Source organism: Bubalus bubalis, chromosome 20 (genome assembly GCF_019923935.1).
Source record: "Bubalus bubalis isolate 160015118507 breed Murrah chromosome 20, NDDB_SH_1, whole genome shotgun sequence".
Classification (NCBI taxonomy): domain Eukaryota; kingdom Metazoa; phylum Chordata; class Mammalia; order Artiodactyla; family Bovidae; genus Bubalus; species Bubalus bubalis.
This window is the reverse complement of record NC_059176.1, coordinates 636,942-663,665: the sequence shown is the minus strand read 5'-3', so window position 1 is coordinate 663,665 and position 26,724 is coordinate 636,942. Positions and strand designations below refer to the sequence as shown.

The following is a 26,724-nucleotide window of genomic DNA, read 5'->3' as shown; positions in this document are numbered from 1 at the left end:
CAGGGACAGGGGCCTGGGGACAAGGACGTGGCCCTGCCCCACAGCGTGGGCTGGAGCAGAGGCGGGAAGCATTGGGCCTCAATCCCTGAGGGTCTCGGGGGCTTCCCCCATTCCTGTCCAGAGTCTGGCCCAGCAGGTAGTGGCTGGAGGGGGCCGTGGAGGTGCGCCTCTGGCCAAGCCCCTCTGTAGCCTCGGGCAGCGCCCAGGTGGCCTGCTGGACCCACTCATTGTGTGTCTGGCCCGGAGCGGGGTCAGCTCCCCCACAGATGCTGAACAAAGTGGCCCAGAGTCGGCTCAGCCCACTCCCTGCAGGCCTGGCGGTCACCAGGGCTCTGCCTCGGAAAGAACCAGCACAGTGTTGCAGGGTCCCAGGGCGGCCTGGGTGCTTTATTCATGGCGGCCCAGGAGGAATGCACACAGGGAGGGGCTAGGGCGTCCTGGCTGGACCTGGAGCCCAGGGAGGATGGGCTGGGTGAGGGCTTGCTGGTGCAGGGATGTGAGGCTCATTTACCCGGAGACTTAGAGATGGACTTCTGCGTGTAGTGATTGTGCAGAGCCTCATGCATCACTACACACGTGTAGGCGCCTCCTTCTTGCCAGCTGTTCTTGTTCACCCTGAGCCTGCTGTACAGGAAGTAGGAGCCATCGCTGTCCAGCTGGGGCGGGGTCGTGCCATATTTGTCCTCTGACTCAGGCTGCCCATCTTTCTGCCACTCTACGGCGATGTAGTCTGGGTAGAAGCCAGTGACCATGCAAGTGAGGCTGACCGTGCTTTTGCTGAGCTCGTCCTGGGGTGGGGCCAGGATGTACACCTGCGGCTCCCGGGCCTGCCCTGTGGGGACAGGCAAGGCTGTTAGCACAGCGGTCACTCTGATTGGCCCACGGGGCCCTCCCATTCCCATCCACCTGGCCCACCTTTGGTCCTGGAGATGGTCCTCACGATGGGGGCTGGGAGGCCTTCATTGTAGACCTTGCACTTGAACTCCTTTCCTCCAGTCCAGTCGTTGTGCTGGATGGGCAGGGCGCTGACCACGCGGTAGGTGCTGTTGAACTGCTCCTCTCTTGGCTTCGTCCTGGCTGTGTTTACCTCCACATCGTCCACGAACCAGGAGAACTTCACCTCGGGGTCATCGTGGCCCACGTCCACCACCACACACGTGACCTCAGGAGTTCCAGAGATTGTGAGGGTGTCCTTGGGTTTTGGTGGGAAGATGAAGACAGAGGGTCCTCCGGGGAGCTCAGGGGCTTTGGGGAAGACATAACAGGTGTCAGCCCCCGGGCAGACTTACTCTTGGGTCCCCACAGCCTCACCTGTGGCCCCCCTGGGCCCTGTCCACATCTGGGGTGTGATGGGGAGACTGGGTGACTTACGTGGGCAGCAATCACAGATTTTCGGTTTGCATGGGGGAACTGCAGAGAGAGCAGACTGGGAGTTACCAGGGGCAGGAAGCCATGGGCTGGGCTTAGGGCAGGGACGGGTTTTAGCAGGTCTGAGCCCTGGGCCTGTCTCTGTGGGTCCAGGCATGTGGATGTTGACCAGCCTGTGGCCATCCTGGACCTGGTGGAAACTCCAGACAACCCCCTTCCCAAGCCTGTGAGACTGTCAGGAGAGAGACAGACAGGGCCTGCCCTGACATGCTGGGCCTGGTTCACAGCACCCCTGGGGGTGGGGTCCCTGCAGGCAGTGGGGCTGACCCTGGTCTCCTGGAGTGGACACCCTCCCCAGGGACCATCTTCTCACCAACAGCCTTGTCCACCTTGGTGCTGCTGGCCGGGTGGGCTACGTTGCAGGTGAAGGTCTGGCTTTTTGTGGCGCTGGCGGGCGCGGTCACCGTGCTGCTGAGAGAGTAGAGCCCGGAGGACTGAAGGACGGCCGGGAAGGTGTGCACGCCGCTCTTCAGGGCACCCGAGTTCCAGGTCACAGTCACCGGCTCGGGCATGTAGCTGGAGACCAGGCAGCCCAGGGTCACGGTGGAGCTGGACGTGTCCCCGCAGCAAGAAGTCAGAGGGTAGACTTTCGGGGCTGTGATGGAGGCTGTGAGAGAGGAGGCTGGGTGAATGCGGGGTCCAGCAGGCCCTCAGGTGCTCATGCCTGGGGCACCTCTGAGCCCAGCCACCATCTGCTCTCAGAGTGTGACGACCGGCCGGCATGGTGGCCACCTGGCTCTGTGCGCTGCAGCTGGGGTGTCTGGACACAGCTGGGGTCGGTGAGTGTGGCTTCTTGAATCAGAGCCCCAGGGCCCCCTCCCTCCTGTTGGAGCTTGGCCCTTCCCATGGCCCCTGCTCCCCCAGCCTGGTCAGCTCCCTGGGCCTGCAGCCCGACTGACTGCCGAGCAGGCGCCCTGTAGCTCCTGACCCCTTGCACCGCCCTATCAAGCACACCATCCCAAGTCTGGCCCCACTTTGGCTCCTGAGCCACACAGGCTGCTGGGACAGGCAGACCCTCAGCCCAGGAAGTGCAGCCCACCCGGTGCCCTCAGGGCGCCCCTTCCCTGCAGCCCCAGAGCCCTTCCTCTCGGGTCTTCGCTCCTCCTTGCTTTGCTCTTCATGCAGACCCTCCACCAAACAGCGCCCCCGTTAGCTTGAGGGGTGGCCCACACCCCTTGTCTCAGCCCTCTGCTTCACCAGCTGTGGCCTGAGCTCTCCCAGCCCTGTGCCCTTGCTCCCTTCCCCCTCGTCCAGCACCCACACCACTGGTCTCAGCCCTCTGGACTCAGCTCTGGACGGCTGTGCTCTTGGGCCCATCTTCTCTGCAGTGCTCACACTGCCCAGTGTCCCTGCATCTGGCCCCACAGCACAAATGGCCCCTTGCACCCTCGGATCCTTTCGTACTGATTGCTCAGCACACACATGGTCAGCTGAGGTCGTCGACAGGGGTGTGACATTCAAGCGCCTGCTCAGCTGCACGATCTTTGTCTGCTCCCCTAATACCCTGAACTCCCAGCCCCCTGCTTATCCCCAGAAGCTGTACCTGCTCCCCCAAATCTCCAAGGGCACTCCCTGTCCTCCCAGCCCCCGCTCACCCAAGTTGTACCTGTTCACCCAAAGCAACAGGGGCACCTCCTGTCCTCGCAGCCTCCTGCTCACCCACAAGCTGTTACTGCTTCCCAAAAGCTCCAGGGGCACCCCATGTCCTCCCAGCCCCCTGGATACCCTCACAAGCTGTACCTGCTCCCCCAAAGCACCAAGGGCTCCCCATGCTCTCCCAGCCCCCTGCTCACCCTCACAGGCTGTACCTGCTCCCCTAGTCTCCAAGGGCACCCCCTGTCCTCCCAGCCCTCTGCTCATACCCAGAAGCACTACCTGATATCCTAAAGTTTTTGAGATACCCCATGCTTTCCCAGCCCCCTGCTCACCCTCACAAGCTGTACCTGCTCCCCCAAAGCACCAGGCGCACCCCCTTACTCTCAGCCCCCTGCTCACCCTCATAACCTGTGCCTGTTCCCCCAAAGCACTGGGGGCTCCCCCTGTCCTCCCAGGCCCTGCTCACCTTCACAGGCTGTACCTGCTCCCCCAAAGCATCAGGAGCACCCCCAGTCCTCCCAGCCCCTGCTCACCCTCATAACCTGTAACTGCTCCCCCAAACACCAGGGACACTTCCAGTTCTCCCAGCCCTGGCTCACACTCACAAGCTGTACCTGCTCCCCCAAAACACCAGGGGCTCCCCGCTGACCTCCCAGCTCCTGCTCACCCTCAGAGGCTGTACACTCTCCCCCAAACACCAGGGGCTCCCACTGTCCTCCTAGCGCCTGCTCACCCTCACAAGTTGTACATGCTCGCTCAAAGCACCAGGGGCTCCCCCTGCCCTCCCAGTCCCTGCTCACCCTCACAGGCTGTACTTGTTCCCCCAAAGCTCCAGGGGTACCCTTTGTCATCCCAGGCCCTTGCTCACCCTCATAACCTGTACCTGCTCCCCCAAAGCACCAGGGGCTCCCACTTTCCTCCCAGCCCCTGCTCACCCTCACAAGCTGTACCTGCTCCCCCAAAGCACCAGGCATACCCCCCTTACTCTAAGCCTCCTGCTCACCCTCATAACTTGTACCTGCTCCCCCAAAGCACGGGGGCTTCCCCAGTTCTCCCAGCCCCTGCTCACTGTCACAGGTTGTAACGCTCCCCAAAGCACCAGGGACACCCCCAGTTCTCCTAGCCCTTGCTCACACTCACAAGCTGTACCTGCTCCCCCAAAGCACCAGGGGCTCCCCCTGCCCTCCTAGCTCCCTGCTCACCCTCTCAAGCTGTACCTGCTCCCCGAAACACCAGGGGCACCCCTTGTCCTCCCAGCCCCTTGCTCACCCTCATAACCTGTACCTGCTCCCCCAAAGCACCAGGGGCTCCCCCTGTCCTCCCAGCCCCTGCTCGCCCTCACAGGCTGTACACGCTCCCCCAAACATGAGGGATATGCCCTCTCCTCCCAGTCCCTACTCACCCTTACAGGCTGCACCTGCTCCCCCAAAGCACCAGGGGCACCCCTTGTCCTCCTAGCCCCTTGCTCACCCTCACAGGCTGTACCTGCTCCCCCAAAGCACCAGGGGATCCCACTGTCCTCCTAGCCCCTGCTCACCCTCACAAGCTGTACCTGCTCACCCAAAGCACCAGGGGATCCCACTGTCTTCCCAGCCCTTGCTCACCCTCACTGGCTGTACATCCTCCCCCAAAGCACCAGGCGCACCTCCTTACTCTCAGCCCCCTGCTCACCCTCATAACCTGTACCTGTTCCCCCAAAGCATCAGGGGCTCCCCCTGCCCTCCCAGCTCCCTGCTCACCCTCTCAAGCTGTACCTGCTCCCCGAAACACCAGGGGCACCCCTTGTCCTCCCAGCCCCTTGCTCACCCTCATAACATGTACCTGCTCCCTCAAAGCACCAGGGCTCACCCTGTCCTCCCAGCCCCTGCTCACCCTCGCAGGCTGTACACGCTCCCCCAAACATTAGGGATACCCCCTCTCCTCCCAGTCCCTGCTCACCCTTACAGGCTGCACCTGCTCCCCCAAAGCACCAGGGGCACCCCTTGTCCTCCCAGCCCCTTGCTCACCCTCACAGGCTGTACCTGCTCCCCCAAAGCACCAGGGGATCCCACTGTCCTCCTAGCCCCTGCTCACCCTCACAAGCTGTACCTGCTCGCCCAAAGCACCAGGGGATCCCACTGTCTTCCCAGCCCTTGCTCACCCTCACTGGCTGTACATCCTCCCCCAAAGCACCAGGCGCACCTCCTTACTCTCAGCCCCCTGCTCACCCTCATAACCTGTACTGTTCCCCCAAAGCACCGGGGGCTCCCCCTGCCCTCTCAGCCCCTTGCTTACCCTCTCAAGCTGTACCGCTCCCCCAAACACCAGGGACACCCCCTGTCCTCCCAGCCCCTGCTCACTCTCACAGGCTGTACCTGCTTCTCCAAAGCACCAGGGCTCAACCTGTCCTCCCAGCCCCTGCTCATTCTCATAACCTGTACCTGCTCCCCCAAAGCACCAGGGGCCCCCCTGCCCTCCCAGCTCCCTGCTCACCCTCTCAAGCTGTACCTGCTCCCCGAAACACCAGGGGCACCCCTTGTCCTCCCAGCCCCTTGCTCACCCTCATAACCTGTACCTGCTCCCCCAAAGCATCAGGGGCTCCCCCTGCCCTCCCAGCTCCCTGCTCACCCTCTCAAGCTGTACCTGCTCCCCGAAACACCAGGGGCACCCCTTGTCCTCCCAGCCCCTTGCTCACCCTCATAACCTGTACCTGCTCCCCCAAATCACCAGGGGCACCCCTTGTCCTCCCAGCCCCTTGCTCACCCTCACAGGCTGTACCTGCTCCCCCAAAGCACCAGGGGATCCCACTGTCCTCCTAGCCCCTGCTCACCCTCACAAGCTGTACCTGCTCGCCCAAAGCACCAGGGGATCCCACTGTCTTCCCAGCCCTTGCTCACCCTCACAGGCTGTACATCCTCCCCCAAAGCACCAGGCGCACCTCCTTACTCTCAGCCCCCTGCTCACCCTCATAACCTGTACTGTTCCCCCAAAGCACCGGGGGGTCCCCCTGCCCTCTCAGCCCCTTGCTTACCCTCTCAAGCTGTACCGCTCCCCCAAACACCAGGGACACCCCCTGTCCTCCCAGACCCTGCTCACTCTCACAGGCTGTACCTGCTTCCCCAAAGCACCAGGGCTCACCCTGTCCTCCCAGCCCCTGCTCACCCTCATAACCTGTACCTGCTCCCCCAAAGCACCAGGGGCCCCCCTGCCCTCCCAGCTCCCTGCTCACCCTCTCAAGCTGTACCTGCTCCCCGAAACACCAGGGGCACCCCTTGTCCTCCCAGCCCCTTGCTCACCCTCATAACCTGTACCTGCTCCCCCAAAGCACCAGGGGCTCCCCCTGTCCTCCCAGCCCCTGCTCGCCCTCACAGGCTGTACACGCTCCCCCAAACATGAGGGATATGCCCTCTCCTCCCAGTCCCTACTCACCCTTACAGGCTGCACCTGCTCCCCCAAAGCACCAGGGGCACCCCTTGTCCTCCCAGCCCCTTGCTCACCCTCACAGGCTGTACCTGCTCCCCCAAAGCACCAGGGGATCCCACTGTCCTCCTAGCCCCTGCTCACCCTCACAAGCTGTACCTGCTCGCCCAAAGCACCAGGGGATCCCACTGTCTTCCCAGCCCTTGCTCACCCTCACTGGCTGTACATCCTCCCCCAAAGCACCAGGCGCACCTCCTTACTCTCAGCCCCCTGCTCACCCTCATAACCTGTACCTGTTCCCCCAAAGCACCGGGGGCTCCCCCTGCCCTCTCAGCACCTTGCTTACCCTCTCAAGCTGTACCGCACCCCAAACACCAGGGACACCCCCTGTCCTCCCAGCCCCTGCTCACCCTCACTAGCTGTACCTGCTCCCCCAAACACCAGGGACACCCCCTTACTCTCAGCCCCCTGCTCATCCTCATAACCTGTACCTGTTCCCCCAAAGCACTGAAGGCTCCCCCTGCCCTCCCAGCCCTCTGTTCACCCTCACTAGCTGTACCTGCTCCCCCAAACACCAGGGACACCCCCTTACTCTCAGCCCCCTGATCACCCTCATAACCTGTACCTGTTCCCCCAAAGCACCTGGGGCTCCCCCTGCCCTCCCAGCCCCTTGCTTACCCTCTCAAGCTGTACCTGATCCCCCAAACACCAGGGACACCCCCTGTCCTCCCATCGCCTTGCTCACCCTCACGGGCTGTACCTGCTCCCCAAAATACCAGGGACACCCCCTGTCCTCCCAGCCCCTGCTCACCCTCACAGGCTGTACTTGCTCCCCCAAAGCACCAGGGCTCACCCTGTCCTCCCAGCCCCTGCTCAACCTCATAACCTGTACCTGCTCCCCCAAACACCAGGGGCCCCCTGCCCTCCTAACCCCTTCTCACCCACAAGCTGTGCCTGCTCCCCCAGATCTCTATGGGCCCCCCTGCCCTCCCAGCCCCTGCTCACCTGCAGCCTTGCTGCCCCCTGTCCTTGGGCTGCCCCCTCAGCCTTTCTTGCCCCTCTGGCCCCTCCAGAAGCCCTCACCCCTGCCCATCTCCACTCCTCACTCCTTTATTTCCTGGGTTCAGCTCTCATCCCTGGACTTGCCAGGTGCCCACTGGCCTCCAGGCAACACTCCCCTGGAGGAGCTCTGTCCATCCGGGCCCCTCCTGGCAGAGGTCCTGCCTTTGCTCTCTGCTCTTCTCTATCCCTCCATCCACACCCTCCTCTGGCCCCTTGCTGCCTCCAGTTTTCAGGTCACCTGCCTCTCTCTGGCTCCCACTGCTGGTCCTCAGGCCCTGAGCTCTGGTCAGCCCCCTGAGTCCTGTGGGGGCTGTGGGTTCAGCCCTGTGGTGCCCGCTGTGGACATAGAACCCGGCTGGCCCTGCAGCCTTGCCCCCAGCTCTGCTGCTGCCCTCGGCCCCAGCCCAGTCGGGACCCACAGTCCCTGCATGTGGCCCTGCCCTGGGACCCACGCTGGCTCCACTGGCCTGTCCAGGAGGCTTCACTGCTCTGGGGTCCTCTCCCTTCCCTGCATCCTCAGGTCAGACCTTCTTGCCATCCTGGCTGGTCCTCATGACTGCCCAGCCCCGGCCTCCAGAGCCCCTGGTCACGCACATCCCTCCCCTCCTGACCCCAAACCCATCCTGCTCCTCCACGGCCCACAGCCCCCCGAGCTCTCCAGCCCTGGGCAGCAGTGCTCTTGGTGTGGTGCACCCTGCCCGGGTGCTGTCCACACGCTCGTCCCACACTGTGACCAGGAGCAGCTGCCTCCCCCGGGCCCACTCGGCTGCTCCAGGCCCTTTGGGGGTCCCGAGGCCAATCTCCCTCCAGGGCTCTCATTCTTGTCCCTGTGCGCTTGTCCTCAGGGTCCCCACTCACCCATGGTGGGGGCCGTGGAGGGGGCTCCCCTGTAGCCTGGGGCTCCGGGCCCCTTCCCTGCTCTGGCCCACAGACACATGTGGCTCCTGGGATCTGTGTGCTGTGTCTGCAGCCCTGCTCCCTAAGACTTTGTCACCAGTCCCAGGAGGCGTGAGGGCCCTTCCCCCAGTGCTGTGAAGACTAAGAACAGGAATGAAACCTGGTGACTCCATTTGCCTCCTGAAGTTCCCTGTGTTCTGTGTCTGCAGCCCTGCTCCCTGGGACTTGGTCACCAGTCCCAGGAGGCATGAGGGCCCTTCCCCCAGTGCCGTGAAGACTAAGAACAGGAATGAAACCTGGTGATGCGACTTGCTTCCTGAAGTTCCCTTTTCTTCTGAGTGTTTTCTGTCTCAGAGGGCCTGGGGGAGTCCAGATGCGTCTGAGGTATGTCCTGTGGGTTGGTGGGGTGGTTTAAGCGGTGCCCTCGCACCCAGGGGAGGAGTGGGAATCCTAGCTGTCACGGTGTTCCTCTTCCTCATGCACTGTGCCTGGTTGACCCACCACATCCCAGGGATAAATTAGGAGTTTGGTGTTAATACATCCACACGAGTGCGTATACAGTAGGTAACCAGCAAGGGCCTACAGTGCAGCACAGTGAAGGCCTAAGGATAAGAATCAGGGGAGAGAAAGGGACACAGGGAATCCAGAAGCCAAGTAAGAAACACCTGCTGTTTGCAGGTGACATGATTTAACACATGCAAAATGATAAAGAAGGTACAGAAAACTCCTAGAGCTCAGGAATGAATTGGATAAAATTTATGGATACAAAATTAATACATAGAAATCTGTTGCATTCTGTATGGCAGCAATGAAATACCATAAAGAGAATTTAAGGAAAGAATCCCATTTACCATCCCATCAAAAAGAATAAAATACCTAGGAATAAACCTTCCCCAGGAGGCAGAATTCTTCTGCTCTGAAAGCTCTGACACTGAAGAAAGAAACTGAGGTGACACAAACAGATGAAAAGATGCTCTTAAATCAGAAGAGGCAGTATCGTGCCAATGACTCTTCTACCGAAAGCAGGCCACAGGTTCAATGTAACGCCTGTCAGATGGCCAGCGGCAATTTCCACAGACCCAGAACAAAACTTTTGAAAATTTGTTGGGAGACATAAAGACCCCAAATAGTCAAAGCAATCTCAAGAAACAAAAGTGGAGCTGGAGGCGTCGGGCTCCCTGACTGCAGAGCATACTGCAAAGCTACAGCCATCAAAACAGTAAGGTGCTGGCGCAAAACCACAATCATAGGTCAGTGGCCAGTGAGACACGATAGACAGCCCAGGAACAATCCCACCCGCCTGTGATCAACTCACGATGACACAGGAGGCAAGAGTGTATGATGCAGAAAAGACAGTCTCTTGAGTAAGTTCTGGAAAAACTGGACTGCTACTTGTTAATAAATGAAATTATAAATTCTCTAGTGCCATGGGCAAAAATAAACTCAAAATGGATTAAAGACAAAAGTGTGAAATGGGAGGCTATAAAACAGAGGGAAACATGGGCAGAACACTCTTTGACATAAATCAAGGTGGTGTCTTTTTGTATTTATCTCCTAATGCTAATGCTAAATCACTTCAGTCATGTCCGACTCTGTGCGACCCCACAGACCACCAGGCTCCACCGTCCCTGGGATTCTCCAGGCTAGAACACTGGAGTGGGTTGCCATTTCCTTCTTCATCCATCTCCTAGAGTAATAGAAATAAAAAGAAAAATAAACAAATGGGGCCTAATTAAGCTAAAAGGCTTTTGTACACCATGGAAAACCATCAACAAAACAAGACTACCTGCAGAATGAGAGAAGATATTTGCAAATCACGTGACCACTAAAGAATAAACTTCCAAAATGTGCAAGCAACTCATACAGCTCAATTAAAAAGAAAAGAAAAGAAAAGAAGCTAAACAACCCATGAGGAGAGAGAAAATTGGCCAAGACGGAGTGTTCAGGCTGTCTTGCCCACATTTTGTAAATAGTGACTGTGTAATAGCTGAGACCATTTATAGCACTGCACACGATTGTCACGAGGTCTGGCTTGGTCAAGATTTGTGTGTGGTGTCCATATGTGAGCCCCACCGAGACAGTGGCAGCATTTTACTGCTTCTGCTTTATTGACTACGCTAAAGCCTTTGAATGGGTGGATCACAACAGACTGGAACATTCTTAAAGAGAGGGGAATACCAGACCACATTAACTGCCTCCTGAGAAACCTGTATGCAGGTCAAGAAGTAACAGAACCAGATAAGGAACAACGGACTGGTTAAAATTTGGAAAAGAGAGGGAAATACCAGACCACATTAACTGCCTCCTGAGAAATCTGTATGCAGGTCAAGAAGTAACAGAACCAGATAAGGAACAACGGACTGGTTAAAATTTGGAAAAGAGAGGGGAATACCAGACCACATTAACTGCCTCTTGAGAAACCTGTATGCAGATCAAGAAGTAACAGAACCAGATAAGGAACAACGGACTGGTTAAAATTTGGAAAAGGAGAACATAAAGATTGTATTTTGTCTCCCTGCTTATTTAACTTCTATGCAGAGTACATCATGTGACACCTGGATGGAGGAAGCACAAGCTGGAATCAAGATTGCCAGGAGAAATAGCAATAACCTCAGATATGCAGATGACACCACTCTTATGGCAGAAAATGAATAGGAACTAGAGAGACTCTTGATGAAAGTGAAAGAGGAGAGTGAAAAAGCTGGCTTAAAACTCAACATTCGAAAAATGAAGATCATGGCATTCATGGCAAAATAGATGAGGAAACAATGGAAACGGTGACAGACTATTTTCTTGGGCTCCAAAATCACTCCAGATGGTGACTGCAGCCATGAAATTAAAAGACACTTGTTCCTTGGAAGAAAAGGTATGACCAACGTAGACAGCACATTAGAAAGCAGAGATATTACTTTGCTGACAAAGGTCCGTCTAGTCAAAGCTATGGTTTTTCCAGTAGTCATGTATGGATGTGAGAGTTGGACCATAAAGAAAGCTGAGTGAAGAATCAATGCTTTTGAACTGTGGTGTTGGAAAAGACTCTTGAGAATCCCTTGGACTACAAGGAGATCCAATCAGTCCATTGTAAAGGAGATCAGTCCTGGGTGTTCATTGGAAGGACTGACGTTGAAGCTGAAACTCCAATTCTTTGGCCACCTCATGCGAAGAGTTGACTCATTGGAAAAGACTCTGATGCTGGAAGGGATTGGGGGCAGGAGGAGAAGGGGACGACAGAGGATGAGATGGCTGGATGGCATCGCCGACTCAATGGACTTGAGTTTGAGCAAGCTCCGGGAGTTGGTGATGGGCAGGGAGGCCTGGCGTGCTGCAGTCTGTGGGGTTGCAAAGAGTCGGACACGACTGAGTAGCTGGACTGACTGACAGGGGTCACTTTCTCGGTCCTGGTCTTCCTCCTGGGCCTCTTCCCTCTACAGGCTGCACTGTGACTGGGGTCTGGGGGGAGCCTCACATCTGGTACCAGGGCTCTCTTGTGTTAGTTTGACAGTGTTTGATCCCACATGCCTTTCTGGTTGTCCCTGAAGGTCTCACCCCACTTTGGGGAGAGAACTTCTGGGCTTTATTTGGGCCATCGTGTGGTTAGGAGACCCTAGATAGCCCCTTATTTGACCCAAACTGAGGCTAATCAGAAGAGGGAGCTGGAGCCATGTCTGCTATTTCCCTGTGGTCTGCATACAGGGGCCCCTGGAATGGCCCTCCATGTGCCAGTGGCAGTCCGGGGTGAATTGCCACCATGTTAAATGAGTGATGCTGGTTTGGGGTAAACGGGACAGGTCAGGTCCATAAAGATACTTGGGGCTTCTCATCTAAGGCATCACCTCACAGAGGGATGGCTCTCAGAGGGTCCAGGTTCTCCTGGATCCTACTCCTTGTAGGATCTTTGATTTCTATCTCTCTTCTTCTCCCCTTTGGCCCACATCTATTTATCCTCTTCGAAAGACCTGTCTCCTCCAGATCACAGCCATTCCATGTCCAGATGATGGTAATGCAGGATCCCATCCACTCCCTGCAGCAGATTTCAACCAGGTGGCAGCAGAATTCACCAGGCAGAGTTCATGGCCCAAGGTAGGTAGAGTCCAGGAGTCCAAGACCAGCCTGAAGGAGCTACAGAAGGACTATTACCCTCATCCCCCTGATTAGATTCCTTGGGGTCCAGGTATCCCGGGGGGATTTGCGGTAGGAGACAGATGGCCCCACCAGTGGAATCAGTGTGACCACTCTCTCCTGACTCTTTCTAGTAAAGTTCCCTTAAAGTAAAATCCCATGAATGAACTCTGGGCTAGGTGCTTGTGGTCCCTTGGAAGTGGGTGGTGCCCCTACCAGAGGATGTGGACAAAGGGCAGAGGGAAGGGGGCAGAGGAGTGAACCTGGCCCCGAGGACCCAAGTGTCCAGCCAGGACACTTGAGTTCGAGCAAGTGGACAAAGCAGGACACTTTGTCCTGCTTCAAATACTTTGATGCCCACAGAAACCCCAGCTCAGACTCCACCACCCCTGCTCTGCTGGCCTCCAGCTCAGACTCACTGCCCCTCCCCACACGAAGGTCAAACAACAGTCCCACTCCCAATAGGCATACCCTAAGGGGTCAGTCACAGTCGGTGCTGAGGCCACAGAAATACAGCTACACAGCATCAAGGTGGACCTAGTCACCACCCAACCCATCTACCCACTGAGCTCAGGCAAAGCAGCCAGTCTTTAGGCCCTGTCCCACCAGCCAGTCTAGATGGCCTGGTGAGCAAGTGAGTGCATCTGGAGCCCCATGGAAACAGGGCAGAGAGATGGACACACGTGCCCAAGGGAAGGGTTCCTTTGGATACAAAGAGCACTCTGCACCCAGTGAGCAGAAAGACATGTGACCAAGGCGGCTTCACAGGAAGGAGAACGGGGTGGCCACCAGCAGGAGGAAAATGATCAATAATTAGAAAAGGAACATAAGTAGGAAACTGAGGGCAGGGACCGTCTGGGCCTCCTGAGGGTGCTTGAGCGTGTAGACCATACTTCAGGGCAGGGTGGCCTCATGTCCAGTACAGAGTTCCCAGACTGTGTTGACAGGAGAGTCTAATTTCAGTGAAGACCCTCCTCACAGCTGCCATCCACGCTGGGAGATCACATCCCGTGGATGCTGACACAACCCTGCAGCCTGCAGGGATTGAGGGTTGAACACCCAGGGTTGGGCAACTCTGGGGTTGTCCAGAGACACCAAGGTTCTGGTTCACATGGAACATGAGACCAGGAGAGAGCCTCATACCAGGCCAAGGCCACAGCCTGGTCTGCTCCACCCTCACAGGTCAACACTCACTGGAGATCTCTTCCTGGCCAGTGGAAGGGGGGATGCCCAGAAATCTGTGCAGGAGGTGGAGGGGCCAACTTGCCCAGGTTAAATCCCAGGGGGCCTCATGAATGTTCCTCTCCGTAAGACACTGGAGCCAAGGCCAGACCATTAACAGTCTCAGAACAATAACCTATGGAGGCAGCCACCAGCCCAGAACATCCAGCATCACCACAGGAGCCAGACTGGGACACAGTCCTCTCCTTCCACCTCAGACCTGCAAGTTGTCAGACCTCTATCTCTATCGACAGCCCAGGAAGCCCTACCGCCACTCTATGACTTCCTGCCATGGCCCAGTCTTCCTAAATACCCCATGGCTTCCTGGATTTCGTCATCACTTCCCGCTGAGGATCAACCAGAGAAAGCTGGACAGGACGTGGCCCAACCTTCACACTGTGATCCATATCTTGTCAGCCATCCAGCTTTCCCAGCCTTGCAGACCCCATCACATCTCTGATTTCTCTATAGGAAATCACATCACATTTCCTATAGAGAAGCTTTCTATACACAGAAAATATGTTAGCCTGCTAATGTACACATTGTATATTAAGAATGTTATAGGCCTTCAATTCAGTTCAGTCACTCAGCCGTGTCCGAGTCTTTGTGATCTCATGGACTGCAGCACACCAGGCTTCCCTGTCCATCACCAACTCCCAGAGTTTGTTCAAACTCATGTCCATTGAGTTGGTGATGCCATCCAACCATCTCCTCCTCTGTTGTCCCCTTCTCCTACTGCCTTGAATCAGGGTCTTTACTCCTCCTGCCTTTCCCAGCATCAGGGTCTTTTCCAAGGAGTCAGATCTTCACATCAGATGGCTAAAGTATTGGAGCTTCAGCATAAGCATCAGTCTTTCCAATGAATATTCAAGACTGATTTCCTTTAGGATTGACTGGTTTGATCTTGCAGTCCAAGAGACTCTCAAGAGTCTTCTCCAACACCACAGTTCAAAAGCATCAATTATTCAGTGCTCAGCTTTATTTATGGTCCAGCTCTCGCATCCATACATGATGGTCCAACTCTCACATCCATACATGATGGTCCAGCTCTCTCGTCCATACATGACCACTGGACAATCACAGTTTTGACTGTGTGGACCTCTGTTGGCAAAATAATGCCTCTGCTTTTTAATATGCTGCCTAGGTTTGCCATGGCTTTTCTTCTAAGGAGCAAGTGTCTTCTAATTTCATGGCTGCAGTCACCATCTGCAGTGATTTTGGAGCCCAAGAAAATACAGCCTGTCATTGTTTCCGTTGTTTCCCCATCTATTTGCCATGAAGTGATGGGACTGGATGCCATGATCTTTGTTTTATGAATGTTGAGTTTTAAACCAGCTTTTTCACTCTCCTCTTTCACTTTCATCAAGAGGTTCTTTTGTTCCTCTTTGCTTTCTGTCATAAGGGTGGTGTCATCTGCATATCTGAGGTAATTGATATTTCTCCTGGAAATCTTGATTCCAGCTCATGCTTCATCCATCCAGGCATTTCACATGATGTACTCTGCATAGAAGTTAAATAAGCAGGGTGACAACGTACAATCTTATTCTCCTTTCCCACTATGGAAACAGTCCTTTGTTGCATGTCCAGTTCTAACTGTTGCTTCTTGACCTGCATACAGATTTCTTAGAAGGCAGGTAAAGTGGACTGGTATTCTGGTCTTTAAGAATTTTCCACAGTTTGTTGTGATTTACATAGTCAAAGGCTTTGGCATAGTCAATAAAGCAGAAATAAATGCTTTTCTGGAACTCACTTGCTTTTTTGATGATCCAGCGGAAGTTGGCAATTTGATCTCTGGTTCTTCTGCCTTTTCTAAATCCAGCTTGGACATCTGGACATTCTTGGTTCACATACAGTTGAAGCTTGGATTGAAGAATTTTGAGAATTATTTGCTAGTGTGTGAGATGAGTGCAATTGTGTGGTAGTTTGAAGATTCTTTGGCATTGCTTTTCTTTGGGATTGGAATGAAAACTAACCTTTTCCAGTCCTGTGTCCACTGCTGAGTTTTTCAAATTTGCAGGCATATTGAGGACAGCACTTTGACAGCATCGTCCTTAAGACTTGAATTAGCTCAACTGGAATTCCATCACCTCCACCAGCTTTGTTTGTAGTGATGCTTCCTAAGGTCCACTTGACTTCAGACTCCAGGATTTCTGGCTCTAGGTGAGTGGTCATACCATTGTGGTTATCTGGGTCATGAAGGTCTTTTTTGTATAGTTCTGTGTATTCTTGCCACCTCTTTTTAATCTCTTCTGCTTCTGTTAGGTCCATGCCATTTCTGTCCTTCCTTGGGCCCATCTTTGCGTGAAATGTTCCCTTGATGTCTCTAACTTTCTTGAGGAGATCTCTAGTCTTTCCCACTCTATTGTTTTCCTCTATTTCTTTGCATTGACCACTGAGGAAGGCTTTCTGAATCTCTCCTTGGAACTCTGCATTCAGCCGGGTATATCTTTCCTTTTCTCTTTTGCCTTTTGCTTCTCTTCTTTTCTCAGCTATTTGTAAGGCCTCCTCAGACAACCATTTTGTGTTTTTGCATTTCTTTTCTTGGGGATGGTCTTGATCATTGTCTCCTATACAATGTCATGAACCTTCATCCATAGTTCTTCAGGCATTCTGTCTCTCAGATCTAATCCCTTGAATCTATTTGTCACTTCCACTGTATAATCATAAGGGAAATCCCTTATGGCTTTAGGCCATACCTGAACGGTCTAGTGGTTTTCCCTACTTTCTTCAATTTAAGTCTGAATTTTGCAGTTAGGAGCACAATCTGAGCCAGAGTCAGCTCCCCATCTTGTTTCTGTTGCCTGTATAGAGCGTCTCCATCCTCAGCAGGAACGGAGGTAATCAGTCTGAGTTTGGTGTTGACCATCTGGTGATGTCCACGTGTAGAGTCGCCACTTTCGTTTTTGGAAAAGAGTGCTTACTATGACTGGTGCGTTGTCTTGGGAAAATTGCTAGCCTTTTCTCTGCTTCTTTCTCTGCTCCAAGGTCAAACTTTCCCATTACCCCAGGCATCTCTTGACTTCCTACTTTTGCATTCCAATCCCCTATGATGAAAAGATGTTGTTTTTTTGGTGTTAATTCTAGAAGGTCTTGTAGGCCAGCATAGAACCGTTCAACTTCAGCTTCTTCAGCATTAGTGGATGGGGCATAGACTTGGATTACTGTGATACTGAATGGCTTGCCTTGGAAAAGAACAGAGATCATTCTGTCATTTTTGAGATTGCACCCAAGTACTGCATTTCAGAATCTTTTGTTGACTATGAGAGCTACTCCATTTCTTCTAAGGTATTCTTGCCCACAGTAGTAGACATAATGGTCATGTGAATTAAATTTGCCCATTCCAGTCCATTTTAGTTCATTGATCCCTAAGATGTTGATGTTCACTCTTGCCATCTCTTGTTTGACCGCTTCCAATTTACCTTAATTCATGGACTTAACATTCCAGGTTCCTATGCAGTATTGTTTTCTGCACCATCAAAGTTTACGTCCCTCACCAGTCACATCCACAACTGGGCGTTGTTTTCACTTTGGCTCCCTCTTTTCATTGTTTCTGGAGTTATTTTCTCCATTCTTCTGGAGTAATTTTCTCCATTCTTCAGGAGCATATTGGGCATCTACCGACCTGGGGAGTTCATCTTTCAGTGTCCTATCTTTTTGCCCTTTCATACTGTTCATGGGGCTCTCAAGGCAAGAATACTGAAGTGGTTTGCTATTCCCCTCTCCAGTGGACCATGTTTAGTTAGAACTCTCCACCGTGACCCATCCATCTTGGGTGGCCCTGCATGGCATGGCTCATAGTTTCATTGAGTTAGACCAGGCTGTTATCCTTGTGATCAGTTTGGTTAGTCTTTTGTGATTGTGGTTTTCATTCTGTCTGCCCTCTGATAAATAAGGATAAGAGGATTATGGAAGCTTTCTATTGGAAGATACTGACTGTGAGGGAAACTGGGTCTTGTTCTGATGCGCAGGGCCATGCTCAGTAAATCTTTACTCCAGTTTTCTATTGATGAGCTGAGTTCCCTCCCTGTTGTTTGGCTTGAGGCCAAACTGTTGACCCATGCCTCCACCTGAGACTTGTGGACACTCACAGGCAAATCTGGCTCAGTCTCCTGCTGCTGCTAAGTCGCTTCAGTTATGTCCGACTCTGCATGACCCCATAGAAGGCAGCCCACCAGGCTCCCTGTCCCTGGGATTCTCCAGGCAAGAACACTGGAGTGGGTTGCCATTTCCTTCTCCAATGCATGAAAGTGAAAAGTGAAAGTGAAGTCGCTCAGTCGTGTCAGACTCTTCGCGACCCCATGGGCTGCAGCCTACCAGGCTCCTCCATCCGTGGGATTTTCCAGGCAAGAGTACTGGAGTGGGGTGCCATTGCCTTCTCCAGGCTCAGTCTCCTACTGGCTTCTAAAGTAAAATTCCCTGGGGGTTCTCAGTGCCTTTGCTGGATCTCCAGGTTGGGAAATCTGTGTGGGTCTTAGAACTTTCTTAACAGTGTGAGAATTTCTTTGGTATATCAATTGGTAAATCAATCTTATTACCTGCCACATCAAGGGACACCTGGGGCTCCTTGATGGAGATGTCTTTTGGGCTTAAACCACAGCACACTTCAGCCATCCAGCATGGCCATCTCAGCAGAGGGATCCACCTCCTCCTGGAGTCAAAGAGAGTTCCATGTCCAGTGACCTGTCTGTTTTCAGACCGTGCATGGCTTAGGCAAGAATACACAGAAGAACTGTACAAAAAAGATCTTCATGACCCAGATAATCACGATGGTGTGATTACTCACCTAGAGCCAGACACCCTGGAATGTGAAGTCAAGTGGGCCTTAGGAAGCATCATGATGAACAAAGCTAGTGGAGGTAATAGAATTCAAGTTTAGCTATTTCAAATCCTAAAAGATGATGCTATGAAAGTGCTGCACTCAATACGCCAGCAAATTTGGAAAACTCTGCAGTGGCCACGGGACTGGAAAAGGTCAGTTTTCACCCCAATCCCAAAGAAAGGCAATGCCAAAGAATGCTCAAACTACTGCACAATTGCACTCATCTCACACACTAGGAAAGTAATGCTCAAAATTCTCCAATCCAGGCTTCAACAATACGTGAATTGTGAACTTCCAGATGTTCAAGCTGGTTTTAGAAAAGGCAGAGGAACCAGAGATCAAATTGCCAACATCTGCTGGATCATGGAAAAAGCAAGAGAGTTCCAGAAAAACATCTCAGGCTCTGCTTTACTGACTGTGCCAAAGCCTTTGACTGTGTGGATCACAATAAACTGTGGAAAATTCTAAAAGAGATGAGAGTACCAGACCACCTGACCTGCCTCTTGAGAAACCTGTATGCAGGTCAGGAAGCAACAATTAGAACTGGACATGGAAAAACAGACTGGTTCCAAATAGGAAAAGGAGTATGTCAAGGCTGTATATAGTCATCCTGTTTATTTAACTTCTATGCAGAGTACATTATGAGGCATGCTGGGCTGGATGAAGCACAAGCTGGAATCAAGATTGCCGGGAGAAATATCAGTAACCTCAGATATGTAGATGACACCACCCTTATGGCAGAAAGTGAAGAAGAACTAAAGAGCCTCTTGATGAAAGTGAAAAAGGAGAGTGAAAAAGTTGGCTTAAAGCTCAACATTCAGAAAACTAAATTCATGGCATCCGGTCCCATCACTTCATGGCAAATAGATGGGGAGACAGTGGAAACAGTGTCAGACTTTATTTTTTGGGCTCCAAAATCACTGCAGATGCTGACTGCAGCCATGAAATTAAAAGACACTTACCCCTTGGAAGGAAAGTTATGACAAGTACTCTTGCCTGGAAAATCCCATGGACGGAGGAGCCTGGTGGGCTGCAGTCCATGGGGTAGCTAAGAGTCGGACACGACTGAGCAACTTCATTTTCACTTTTCACTTTCACTTTTCACTTTCATGCATTGGAGAAGGAAATGGCAACCCACTCCAGTGCTCTTGCCTGGAGAATCCCAGGGATGTGGGAGCCTGATGGGCTGCTGTCTATGGGGTCGCACAGAGTTGGACACTACTGAAGCGACTTAGCAGCAGCAGCAGACAGCATATTAAAAAGCAGAGACATTACTTTGCCAACAAAGGTCCATCTAGTCAAGACTATGGTTTTTCCAGTGGTCATGTATGGATGTGAGAGTTGGACTGTGAAGAAAGCTGAGTGCTGAAGAATTGATGCTTTTGAACTGTGGAGTTGGAGAAGACTCTTGAGAGTCCCTTGGACTTCAAGGAGATCGAAGCAGTGCATCCTAAAGGAGATCAGTCCTGAGTGTTCATTGGAAGGACTGATGTTGAAGCTGAAGCTCGAATAGTTTGGCCACCTCATGCGAAGGGCTGACTCATTTGAAAAGACCCTGATCCTGGGAAAGATTGAGGGGAGGAGGAGAAGGGGACGACAGAGGATGATATGGTTGGATGGCATCACCGACTCAGTGGAGATGAGTTTGAGTAAACTCTGGGAGTTGGTGATGGACAGGGAAGCCTGGCGTGCTGTGGTCCATGCGGTTGTGAAGAGTTGGATGACTGAGCGACTGAACTGAACTGAGCTGATGGCCTATGCAGCCTCTTCTGGTGCTCGTGGGCCCAGTGGCTGGTTGACTTGCATTGGAAGCATTCCTTCCTGTTGCTTTTACCTCTGGATGGATGGCTGAGACTTCTTCTGTCCTTTGGGTCTTCCTGGGTTACAGGGCATGGCTGTGGGCAGGCTATCAATTCAGCTTGAGCTCTGGCCTGCCTCTACTCATGTCAGGTTTTTTCCTCCTCCTCAGTCTGATCTTGATTATTAAATACCCCAAAGGCCACCTCTAGCTGCTGGGGCATAGGAGTTTGTGGGTTTAAGAGCTGTCTTTTTTTCTTTCTCTTGGGTCACTTCCTTGACCTTTTCCCAGTTGACTGGCCTTCTAATGCACTTTCTCGTCCCTTTGATTGGCATTGGACCAGTGGTTCCTGCTCTTCCCCCCCACCCCCACCCCCAGGAATTATATCTCAAATGGGCTCCAAGTTTGGGACTGTGCTCTCACCACTGTTGTAAATGTTGGGGTGGTCCCTGGTGAGCTGGGCAGTGTGCCACTGGGCTGCTGTCCAAATCCTTTGCTCCTCCTCTTGGGTTGATATGTAGATAGTACTATTTGGACATCCTTCCTGTTCAATCAGACTTGAAATACTTCAGTGAACCTACTAGAGTCTTCAGACATTTGGCCCAGGGTTTGTCTGTATAGGGGTAAATAGTGAGGAAGAAGAGCTCGTGTCCTCTGCGCCTTTGCCATCTGCCACATCTCCAGAGGGCACATTCTCCCCGAGGCTGCGTGATGGGAAGTCCCAGTACGCGTTAGCCAAGTGGGGCCTCCTTTTTCATCCTGGGGAAAGGGCAGGTACAGAGGGGCACGGGGAGGTGGGCTTTGGGATCGTGTTACAAGGAAGAATTGACTCTAGGTTGGATCTGTTTCTTTAACTTTTGCTTCATGTTGCTTCTGTTCACTAAAATGATACTGTCCACACATAATGGTCTGCATCGGGGAACCTTGGGTTTCCCAGGTGGTGCTAGTGGTAAGGAACCCCCTTGCCAATGCAGGAGGTATAAGAGACATGGGTTTCATCCCTAGGTCAGGAAGATCCTCTGGAGGAGGACATTGCAACCCACTCCAGTATTCTTGCCTGGAGAATCCCATGGACAAAGGAGTCTGGTGGGCTACAGTCCATAGAGTCATATCAGGGGAGTGTGTAATTTCCCTGGTTTTGTCTCATCACAACAAAAATTTGAAGTGACAGATGTTAAAGCCCTTGGCACGTCGCAGCTCTTGGACAGACTGTGCTACAGCTCTAGGTTCTCCAACAGATCCGTGTTACAGCTCAATTTTATTTAGAAAATAAAGGGAGAGTACATCCTTGAGGCGCGAGGGCTGCTGTTGCTGCTGCTAAGTCGCTTCAGTCGTGTCCGACTCTGTGCGACCCCATAGACGGCAGCCCACCAGGCTCCCTCGTCCCCGGGATTCTCCAGGCAAGAACACTGGAGTGGGTTGCCATGTCCTTCTCCAATGCATGAAAGGAAAAATGAATGTGAAGTCGCTCAGTCGTGTTGGACTCTTAGCGACCCCACAGACTGCAGCCCACCAGGCTCCTCTGTCCATAGGATTTGCATGCTGACCCAAAAGACGCAAATAGAAGAGAGAGAGAGAGGGAGAAAGAGAGACAGAGAGTGTGCGCAAGCACAGGAGAGACCCCCGACCCTTTGGCTCCTCTTTTTATATGTTTTTCCTCCCCCGGGCCTGCCCTTTGTAAACAGGGCTAGCCACGAGTGCTGTTTGTTCTACCTGAGGTCCTCACTCCAGTCCTCAGACCTTCCTTTGTTCTATTTTCATGGGCTTTTCCCTTGTCTTTTAGCTGCTGCCATTTTGGACTCCTTTTCCTTATTCTAACTACCTAAATAGTCGCAAAGAATTAATCATGACAGAAGCGACTTAAAACAGCATGGGGAACCCCACCCCACTGCCTGAGTGTTAAACCAAAGTGCGTGTGGTCAGGGAGATGTCCTGACCTGTCCACCTGTGGGTGGTATAGGAAGGAAGGAAATAACGGACCCCCTCCCTGAGCCTGGCCATTCTAGGAGATATTTGTAATCTTTTTACTGTGCAAATAGATGGGGAAACAATGGAAGCAGTGACAGACTTTATTTTCTTGGGCTCCAAAATCACTGCAGATGGTGACTGCAGCCATGAAATTAAAAGACACCTTCTCCTTGGAAGAAAAGCTATGACAAACCTAGACAGTGTATTAAAAAGCAGAGATAGTACTTTGCCAACAGAAGTCCATGTAGTCAAAACTGCTTTTCCAGTAGTCATGTGTGGATGTGAGAGTTGGACCACAAAGAAAGCTGAGCACTGAAGAACCGATGGTTTTGAACTGTGGTGTTGGAGAAGACTCTTGAGAGCCCCTTGAACTGCAAGGAGATCAAACCAGTCAATCCTAAAGGAAATCAGTTCTGAATATTCATTGGAAAGATTGATGCTGAAGCTGAAGCTCCAATACTTTGAAAGGTTGTTCCTGAACTACAAAAGACGCTGGGATTCCTGGCCGCAGAGGAGAAGCATTCAATCCAGGGCTAGAGATGAGGCTTGATCACTCAGAGCTTTTGTAATAAAGTTTTATTAAAGTATAAAAGAGATAGAGACAGCTTCTGACATAGACATCAGAAGGGGGCAAAAAGAGTGCCCCCCCGCCCCCACTAGTCTTTAGCTGGATGTTATATAGCTACTAGCAGTCTAATTAAAGAAAGGAAATGTCTCAAAACCCAGAGTGGCATCAGGCCTCTCACCCACAGCATGCATTCTGAGATAACCTTGACACCAGGTGAGTCATCCCAGGCCATAAAACGATTGACATGAATCTTGAAGAAAGGAAGATTTCCATACAAACGTATAGTTTCATTAATATAGATTAGGAAAACAATGTATGAATATAACATACTGGTTTGTCAAGTCAGTTCTGAGCCTTTAGGTGGAACAGACTTGGAGACAGAGTCTGGGGTAAATACACAACACATTAACATAGCTTAAGGCAAACATTTCCATAAGAAAAATGCATTGGTTAGCTCAAGGTTTGAGAAAAGTTAAGTTCAGGTGGAACCAGGTGTCATTATGGCAACACAAAATTTTGAGAGAAACCTCTTTTCAACTTTGCATAGAGAAAGGTAAAAAATATCACACTAGTTTGTTTCTTCCTGCCACTTAAGACAGAGATAACAAATGTCTGACACTTGCAGCCTATTTCCTCCGTATGGAGACCCCTGGCCTTCCTACCTGTTACCCTCTCATCTTTGGCCACCTGATGTGAAGAACTGACTCATTGGGAAAGACCCTGATGCTGTGAAAGAGTGAAGGAGGGAGGAGAAGGGGAGTGAAGAAGGAGAAGGAGAATACAATAGAGGATGAGATGGTTGGATGGCATCACTGACTCAATAGACATGAGTTTGAGTAAGCTCTGGGAGTTGGTGATGGACAGGGAGGCCTGGCGTGCTGCAGTCCACGGGGTCGCAAAGAGTTGGACACGACTGAGCGACTGAACTGACATGTTCTCTGCTTCCTCACCTCCACACCCTTGTTCTGTGAAAGAACCAGGCATCAACACCCCTATGAGATGATTATTTTGAGACATTAGCCTGACATCTTCTTGGTATGCCAGCTTTCTGAATAAAGTCATTCTTGGATTTATTGGCTTGTGCAGTGAGAATATCAAGTTTGGACTTGGTAACAGTTGCTCAGTGAAGGATGCAGAATTAGGGGTGTAGAGTAGGTGAGACTTGGTGTCCCTTTTTCCCTTTTGAGGGTCATGTGAGGTTAAATGGTGATCATCTAGGATGCTAGGAGGGTTCTCTGATTTCTGAGGCCTCTGATTAAGGCAGCTGCATAGAGCAGGAATCTGGTAAAGAGACCAGATGGCCTGATCCTAGGGAACCTCAGTCCATTTTCCCAACTGTGGCAATATAGATCCAGTTGCAAGACAGTACTATAACTTTGAAACCACTTTTGGGCCATTTCTCTCTGTTCCCCCAACTGACATAGAGGCCAGAAGGTGCTACATATAGCCTACATGTTTCATTTTGTTAGGTAGTTAGAATAAGAAACAGGAGTCCAAAATGGCTGCGGTTCATGGGGTTGCAAAGAGTCGGACACGACTGAGTGACTGAATTGAAAAGACAAGGAATGGAAAAGCCGCGAAAATAGAACAAAGGGTCAGAACCAAGGACCAGAGTCAGGACCTCAGGTAGAACACACAGCACTCTTGGCTAGTCCAATTTCCATAGGGCAGGCCCAGGGGGAGGAAAAACATGTAAAAGGAGGAGCCAAAGGACTGGGGCTCTTTCTTCTCTTCGCGTCTTTGGGTTGGCATGCCCTCACGCCTCGAGGATGTATTTTCCTGCTATTTTCTAAATAAAACTGAGCTGTGACATGGAGCTGTAACACGGTCTGCCCGAGAGCTGTGACATGCCCATGGCTTTCGTGTCTGTCGCTTCAAATTTTTGTTGAGATGAGACAGAACCAGGGAGATTACACTCGCCTGAAAATTTCTTACACCATCTAAATTAAAAAGCTCCAAGTCCTCTTTTAAAAACTATGTATTTATGTATTTATTTTTGGCTGAGCTGGGTCTTCACTGCTGAGCAAGTCTTCTCTAATTGTGGTGTGCAGGCTTCTCACAGTATTGGCTTATGGACACCTCCCAGAAGTGTTTCTTCTGGTACAGAAGAGGTTCCTCCCGTGTTGAATAACGTGTAAGCAAGAACAGAGAGGTGCTCCTAGGAACTGAATATGGCCAGGCTGGAGCTGCGTTCCGTTAGAAGGCCTGTGGAGAGCCCTCCCTTTGACCACCCTGGCCTTCCTGAGGGCTGGGCTCCATCTTGAAAGCAGGCTCCATCGTGGGCCGGACTGTGGACTCTGAGCTCTATGCCCAGTATCTGTGGAGACGACATACCAAGTGGAAAACCAGGCCCCCGAAGGAAGAGCCCCAGGCTCATACCTAGACTCTCCATGGCCTAAAAGAATACCCTAATTATCTGTGTAACTGAATAGAATCCTATGTTCTATTATGCTTATTGGGGTATGACCACAGGCCTGTTGATAATTATCCACTGTTAACTACCTAGGCTAAAGGACTTTGAATCACGGGTTAACTTTTATTGTAGCTTTCTTTTTCCTGTGTTGAGACTAGTTTCAGAGAACTTGGGGAGGCGGGTCTGTGTCCTTCTGAGTGAGTTTGTTTCCCAGAATGCATGGCTACAACAGGCCAGCTGGGGTCATTTGTTGGTCTTGGAGAAGGACGTGAGGGGCAGGGCCCAGGGCTGGGCAGGCTGGAAGGCCGACTGGATGGTCAGCGTCTTGGTTAGATGGCTGGTGTGTGGGAAAAGCAGAGTGTGGGCAACCCCAAGAACCAGCGGACAGAGGGAACCCCAGGCTCACCCTGCCTGGTTGGGTCCCCCAGGGCCAGATGGTTTCCTGGACCATGGTGTCCACCCCGTGGCCATCCTGCTGGCCCCCTCCCAGCACCCAGTCTTACGTCTGGCTCTCTGAGTGATGTGTGAAGTCCTCTGTCTGTCCCTCTACCCACAGGAGCCTGGGTCAGCACCTCCGAGGGCCTTGGGGCGATGCGGTCATGCTGACATGATGGCAGCTCTGTGTCTGGAGCTGGTGCTGCTGGGCCCAGGCCTGGGCTGTCCAGCGGCAGGACCTCCCTTTCCCCCGAAAGGCTTGGGCAGACACGAGCATGCCCCCATGATGACCCAGCCCCCAAAAATGCCCTCCGGAGAGAGCCCAGCATGGCCAGCACCCTCCCAGGCCTGGGCCCCCACTTGGAGCCGTCCCTGACCAGGACCCTCCTCCGCCCTTGGGGAGTGTCCAGTCTCCTCGGTCCCCGGTGTCTTGAGGATGGAGTCCTGACTGCATCCTGCACCCAGGCCGGCTGGTGGACACAGAGGCCTCAGCGCATGTGGGCGGCCACCCTTCCTGGCCCCTCTCTGGAGCTGGTGGACACAGAGGCCTCAGTGCATGCGGGCGGCCACCCTCCCTGGCCCCTCTCTGGAGCTGGTGGACACAGAGGCCTCAGCACATGTGGGCGGCCACCCTTCCTGGCCCCTCTCTGGAGCTGGTGGACACAGAGGCCTCAGTGCATGCGGGCGGCCACCCTCCCTGGCCCCTCTCTGGAGCTGGTGGACACAGAGGCCTCAGCACATGCGGGCGGCCACCCTTCCTGGCCCCTCTCTGGAGCTGGTGGACACAGAGGCCTCAGTGCATGCGGGCGGCCACCCTCCCTGGCCCCTCTCTGGAGCTGGTGGACACAGAGGCCTCAGCGCATGCGGGCGGCCACCCTTCCTGGCCCCTCTCTGGAGCTGGTGGACACAGGCCTCAGCGCATGCGGGCGGCCACCCTTCCTGGCCCCTCTCTGGAGCTGGTGGACACAGAGGCCTCAGCGCATGTGGTTGGCCACACTTCC

The 26,724-nt window shown here is 52.8% G+C and overlaps 1 gene segment (V, D, J or C); it reads right to left on the bottom strand.

The window, feature by feature from the left end:
- Positions 1-358: 358 nt before the first annotated feature.
- On the bottom strand, positions 359-8,362 carry LOC112582636. The segment is given in 5 exon segments: positions 359-832; positions 916-1,245; positions 1,372-1,410; positions 1,742-2,035; positions 8,344-8,362. Coding segments are annotated over 5 exon segments (996 nt in total).
- Positions 8,363-26,724: the final 18,362 nt, after the last annotated feature.